This window comes from Camelina sativa, chromosome 15 (assembly GCF_000633955.1).
Source record: "Camelina sativa cultivar DH55 chromosome 15, Cs, whole genome shotgun sequence".
Classification (NCBI taxonomy): domain Eukaryota; kingdom Viridiplantae; phylum Streptophyta; class Magnoliopsida; order Brassicales; family Brassicaceae; genus Camelina; species Camelina sativa.
This window is the reverse complement of record NC_025699.1, coordinates 7,550,552-7,557,007: the sequence shown is the minus strand read 5'-3', so window position 1 is coordinate 7,557,007 and position 6,456 is coordinate 7,550,552. Positions and strand designations below refer to the sequence as shown.

General features: G+C 34.7%; 1 protein-coding gene across 1 annotated transcript in view; it reads left to right on the top strand.

Annotated features, from left to right (window-relative positions):
• Window positions 1,080-6,456, top strand: part of LOC104745904 (topless-related protein 4) — a gene marked incomplete at its 5' end in the record, with an annotated part of 9,649 nt that continues 4,272 nt past the window's right edge. Inside the window, 13 exon segments of the mRNA XM_010467278.2 lie at window positions 1,080-1,587; window positions 1,862-2,041; window positions 2,170-2,283; window positions 3,337-3,495; window positions 3,593-3,770; window positions 3,863-3,983; window positions 4,403-4,518; window positions 4,604-4,772; window positions 4,921-5,030; window positions 5,272-5,341; window positions 5,470-5,543; window positions 5,863-5,958; window positions 6,037-6,132. Coding sequence (XP_010465580.1) covers window positions 1,508-1,587; window positions 1,862-2,041; window positions 2,170-2,283; window positions 3,337-3,495; window positions 3,593-3,770; window positions 3,863-3,983; window positions 4,403-4,518; window positions 4,604-4,772; window positions 4,921-5,030; window positions 5,272-5,341; window positions 5,470-5,543; window positions 5,863-5,958; window positions 6,037-6,132 — 1,563 coding nt within the window.

The following is a 6,456-nucleotide window of genomic DNA, read 5'->3' as shown; positions in this document are numbered from 1 at the left end:
GGCCTTGAATGTTTTGTAGATTTTGAGAGAGATTTTGGTTTTTGTTTTTCAAAATCTCATTTTTATACCAATCAAGATTTTAAAATTTTGGTTTTCCTAAAATTTAGGGAAACTATTTTGTTATAGTCTTCCATTCACGATTCTAGATTTTCAATTGTTCTATAATTTAGGAAATCTAGTTTTTGATTCTTTACGTTAATTTTTCTCAAAAACCAAAAACCTTTTTTTTGAGATTTTTCATTTAAAAAACTAATACCAAAATCTAAAACTAAAATCTAAAAACTAAAAACTAAATCCAAAAACTCAATTTAAAAGCAGTGTCCATTTATGGCCTTTAACTTTTTTTTTCTTTCTTCTTTTTGTAAATAAAAACAAAATAAAAGGAAGTTAACAGTTAATATATACTGATTTACTGATATTTTTCTGCAGTTCAAAAATATAAAATCCTTTTTTTAACATTAAATTAATACTATTACAGAGGGGGTTAGTGGGATGGACGTCGTAAATGGATAGTAGTAAGACAATTATGGCACTAAATTCTTATACACAGAAAGAGAAACAAACCAATTTATCAGATTCTCTCTACTTTAATGTAATGCTTTGAATTTGAAAGCAAGAAAAAAAAAAAAAAAGAGATATTAGTAGTAATTAAGCTACACATTACATACAACGTCGAAAGCTAACGAGAAAGCATTAAAATTAGACAGCAGTGATGTACTAGACTCGCAACAACATAAATTACACGTCATTCAAAAAATAAAACTATGGGGTGGGGTGCGAAGTAGATTAACATTTTTTTTTCTTTTAAGCTTTTTTTTTTTTTTTTTTTTTTGGGGAGTTTATAATTAAATTCCTCTATCTACAAAATACACGCTTCTATTAAAGTAAATAATTAATTTGCAAATATAGACGCCCAACGACCACACAATTAAAAAATAAATAGTCATAATAATAATAATAAATAAATGGAAAGAAAAAACAAAATAAATCCAAAAAAAAAAAAAGGAAACTCCGAAAACGAGACAACATCAGAAAGAATCGGCATAAATAGCCATCATCCTCTCCCCACGTCTCTCTCTCTCTCTCTCTCTTCTTCTTCTTCTCCAAAGTCGTCTTCTTCTTCTTCGCTCTCTCTCTGCTTCTCTCTCTCTCTTTGTTCAAAGTCAAATTCAACCAACCAACCAAACCCACCAGGTATAATAAATAAAAACTTTTTCTTTTTAATCCTTCTCCTCGGGAGCCTCTCTCTTCTCTGGTATATTCTCACACGTGCGCATCTCGTGCCACCTGGAGATAGGGATTCGTTTCGATCGATTTCGTTTTGTTTTTTTCTTTTTCTTAGATCTGTTCTTTAATAATGGGTGTGAGGAGAAGGATGTGTTTATAATTGAAAAAAAAAAAACCCTAATTCTCGTTATTGATGAGTGTTTCATGAGTTGTATTGTGATCGATCTGTTACTTTTCGAGTCTCTAGTAGTAAAAGAAGAAGAGGAAGAAGAAGATTAGTATGTCGTCGCTCAGCAGAGAACTCGTCTTTTTGATACTTCAATTTCTCGACGAAGAGAAATTCAAAGACACTGTTCACAGGTTTTTTTCTTTTATCCTGATACTTTTTTTTTCTTTAATTTGGTTTTAATTGTGGTCCTGCTTTGTTTTTAATTGTCGGGATTAGAGTTTAGTTACTCTCTAGTGTTAACCGAATTGTGAATTTTTGTATTTAATCACACCATTATTATTATTAGTTCAATGCGTTTTGTCAAGTTGTGATTTTTTTTGTTCTCTGAAATTATTTGTTTTTTTTTTTTTTTGGATTTTGCTGAGGTTTGTGTTATTGTGTGTGTGTGTTTTTATCGACTACTAGGTTGGAGAAGGAGTCTGGTTTTTTCTTCAACATGAGGTACTTTGAAGACAGTGTAACTGCTGGTGAATGGGACGATGTCGAGAAGTACCTTTCTGGTTTCACTAAAGTTGATGATAATCGATACTCCATGAAGATTTTTTTCGAGATTCGCAAGCAGAAGTACCTTGAAGCTCTTGACAAGTATGTTTTCTTTTCTTTGCTTTGCGTTATCTATCTATATATAAGTGCCAAACTGAGGAGAGAATTGGGCTTTGAGGGTACACACAATGTTGATATGTTCTGTTTCTTCTTTCTTTTGTTTTCTGCAGGAAAGACCATGCCAAGGCGGTTGAAATTCTTGTTAAGGAGTTAAAAGTGTTCTCTACTTTCAACGAAGAGCTTTTTAAGGAGATTACCATGCTTCTAACCTTAACCAACTTCAGGTACTTTCTTTTCCCTTGTATTTATGTTCTGTTATTTCTCAATTTAAGTATGGTAGAGGGAAATCAGAATGAATTTGTTTGTTTACTGCTTCTCGTTGGTTTTGTTGATCACTCGAGTACTCTTGTGATGTTGATGTTTTATTATTAATAATCCATTTTTCTTGCATTGTTCAAGGGAAAATGAGCAGCTTTNTATCCTGATACTTTTTTTTTCTTTAATTTGGTTTTAATTGTGGTCCTGCTTTGTTTTTAATTGTCGGGATTAGAGTTTAGTTACTCTCTAGTGTTAACCGAATTGTGAATTTTTGTATTTAATCACACCATTATTATTATTAGTTCAATGCGTTTTGTCAAGTTGTGATTTTTTTTGTTCTCTGAAATTATTTGTTTTTTTTTTTTTTTTGGTTTTTGCTGAGGTTTGTGTTATTGTGTGTGTGTGTTTTTATCGACTACTAGGTTGGAGAAGGAGTCTGGTTTTTTCTTCAACATGAGGTACTTTGAAGACAGTGTAACTGCTGGTGAATGGGACGATGTCGAGAAGTACCTTTCTGGTTTCACTAAAGTTGATGATAATCGATACTCCATGAAGATTTTTTTCGAGATTCGCAAGCAGAAGTACCTTGAAGCTCTTGACAAGTATGTTTTCTTTTCTTTGCTTTGCGTTATCTATCTATATATAAGTGCCAAACTGAGGAGAGAATTGGGCTTTGAGGGTACACACAATGTTGATATGTTCTGTTTCTTCTTTCTTTTGTTTTCTGCAGGAAAGACCATGCCAAGGCGGTTGAAATTCTTGTTAAGGAGTTAAAAGTGTTCTCTACTTTCAACGAAGAGCTTTTTAAGGAGATTACCATGCTTCTAACCTTAACCAACTTCAGGTACTTTCTTTTCCCTTGTATTTATGTTCTGTTATTTCTCAATTTAAGTATGGTAGAGGGAAATCAGAATGAATTTGTTTGTTTACTGCTTCTCGTTGGTTTTGTTGATCACTCGAGTACTCTTGTGATGTTGATGTTTTATTATTAATAATCCATTTTTCTTGCATTGTTCAAGGGAAAATGAGCAGCTTTCCAAGTATGGAGATACTAAATCCGCAAGAGGTATTATGCTTGGGGAACTTAAAAAACTCATTGAAGCAAATCCTCTCTTCCGAGAAAAACTTCAATTTCCCAGTTTGAAGAATTCAAGATTGAGAACCTTAATAAATCAAAGGTACAATCTGTTTTTTTTTTTTAATTTTTTTTTTGCTTCTCTTCTGCTTTTCTTTTGGTACAACAACTAACTGAATGTTGCTTCTGCTAAATCGTAGTTTGAACTGGCAGCATCAGCTTTGCAAGAATCCCAGACCTAACCCGGATATAAAAACACTCTTTGTTGACCACACTTGTGGGCATCCAAATGGTGCACACACTCCTTCCCCGACAACTAACCATTTAATGGGTTCAGTCCCTAAAGTTGGAGGCTTCCCACCATTAGGTGCTCACGGTGTAAGTTGTTCTAAGATTAAATCTATTGTTGGAATTTGGATTAGTTTTTAGCACATGAATTTAACTTTATAGTCTATATGCTCTTGGTACAGCCATTTCAGCCAACACCAGCTCCTCTCACAACATCTCTTGCAGGATGGATGCCTAATCCATCGGGACCACACCCTACTGTTTCTGCTGGCCCTATCGGCTTAGGTGCCCCCAACAGTGCTGGTAATGTTGTCCCAACTAGTTTTAGATTTAGTTTACCGAAGTATTAGCTATGTGGTTATGTAAGGTACCATCCCTTGTTTAGATCACCATTGGTTGGGTGATTATTTGGGCATCTTGGATTGCCTGAACTGCATGAAGTGATAAAAAAAATACTTACTGTATCACATTTCCCAGAATTGTAGTGGTCAAGAGATGGAAACATGCTCATATGTGGCGTTTTGGTTAAACTTAAAATACTCTTGTTTTTGGGTTACAGATAGAGTAGCAAAATATTTGATTTAATGTGAGATAACCTGAAGTGTTCTCTTATGTCACTATTTACTGGCATTTTTTGTAGTCCATAATGTAGAGATCTATTTGTGTATGTTTGTCAATTAGATATCTTATCATAATCTATATTTATCATTTACTCCTTGCAGTGTCTATGTTAAAGCGTCCCAGGACTCCTCCAACTAATAGCCTATCAATGGATTATCAGACGGCAGATTCTGAAAGTGTGTTGAAGAGACCCAGACCTTTTGGTATTTCAGATGGGGTAATAATGGCTGCTTATTTGTTTTTCGGCTTAAGTTCTCTTCTTAATATTTTAGAAGTCACAGTTTTCTTTGAACATTTTGCAGGTTAATAATCTTCCAGTCAATGTCTTGCCAGTCACATATCCAGGGCAAAGCCATGCGCATGCAACTTATTCTACTGATGACTTACCCAAAAATGTTAGCAGGATTTTGAGTCAGGGTTCTGCCATTAAGAGTATGGATTTTCATCCAGTACAGCAAACTATGCTCCTTGGTTGGTTTTCTCATCTGAAGCACGCACTCTTCTGATTTATTCTATCTTATATTATAGAATCCTGCAAAACTTGGATCAAGGCAGCAAAAAATTATACCTTCTCAGTACAATCTACTAACATTATCTTCTATTTACATTTGTTTCCTAGTTGGCACCAATCTTGGTGATATCGCAATATGGGAGGTGGGTAGCAGGGAGAAGCTTGTTTCTAGAAGCTTTAAAGTTTGGGATCTTGCTGCTTGCACTGTGAATCTTCAGGTATAGTTCCTCTTTTTATTTATCTAATGTAATAGTTAAAGGAGAAATCAAGTCGAATATTTGTTGTTAGTTAGTCAAAACTACAGAGGATTTTCTTCTCTTTCTAGTGAGGAACAAATCAAGGTTAATAGTTAGTTAGTTATCTGATAACTCATAAAAGCGTTCACTATTGCCATGTACTATATCAAGGACATCTTTTCCTTTTGCTGACCCGTTGTCTGATTTTATTCTTGTGCATAAGGCTTCACTTGCTAGCGAGTATACTGCAGCAGTAAACCGAGTTGTTTGGAGTCCTGATGGAGGTCTTTTGGGTAAGCCATTCTATGATCTTGTGTTCGTATTGTTTAGTCAAGTATTTGTGTCCCTCCTGGGTTTAGGACTCGTCGTCGTATAAATTTTATGGTAAATCAAGTGGTGTACTGTCTACTTCCTATTTCAGGTGTTGCATATTCAAAGCATATTGTGCATATATATTCATATCATGGTGGCGATGATTTACGGAATCATCTAGAGGTTTGTCTCTTACTCATGACTTTATATATGATTGTGAGGTTGCACCAACTTCTGTCTCTTTTCCTAGTAGGTTATTATCAATCCTCTTATGTTTTTTGTGATAATGTTATATGTGGATATAGGCAGGGAATCTGTTCACTGGAAGAATTTATAGTTCCCTGGATTCTGATAATATAGTTTTTATTTATTTTGGGTCCTGTTTGTTATCATCACCGAGCAGCATTCTTGGATCTTTGGATATATGTTTATCACCGTTCACGATTCTTGGATCTTTTAGAGTTCCCAACACGCTGATGTTTGCTTTTTGTTACCATTATAGATTGATGCTCATGCTGGTAATGTCAACGATCTTGCTTTCTCCCAACCAAACCAGCAATTATGTGTTGTGACTTGTGGAGAAGACAAGACAATCAAGGTTTGCATCTTCGCGTAATTTCTTACATTTATATAATGAGACCATCTTGCTTCTAGTATTTAAATGCTTTCTATACAGGTCTGGGATGCTGTCACCGGAAATAAATTGCACACCTTTGAAGGTCATGAGGCACCTGTTTACTCAGTGTGCCCACACCAGAAAGAGAATATTCAGGTAGTGTAGAATGCATAAAGTGTCTCTTGCTCTCTATTCTAAGGCATTCCATGAGATGAAGTAGATTTCCCAAGTGTCTATTTGGTGTTCTCTGCTCAACCAGAATTCCTAATTTCCATTTTTTACAAAGAGACAGATACATTACAGATGCTAATAGAAGCATCTGCAGCACAATCTTTCTTCAATGTTTAAGCTTGATACTTGTTTTCGTGTTCTGTATAGTGATGTGAGCAATTTTTTGTTTCGTGCTCTACATTTTTAGACTGCGTGCAAGCTGATAGGTTATTTTGACCATTGAGATCGTTATAATGGGGATTTTATCTT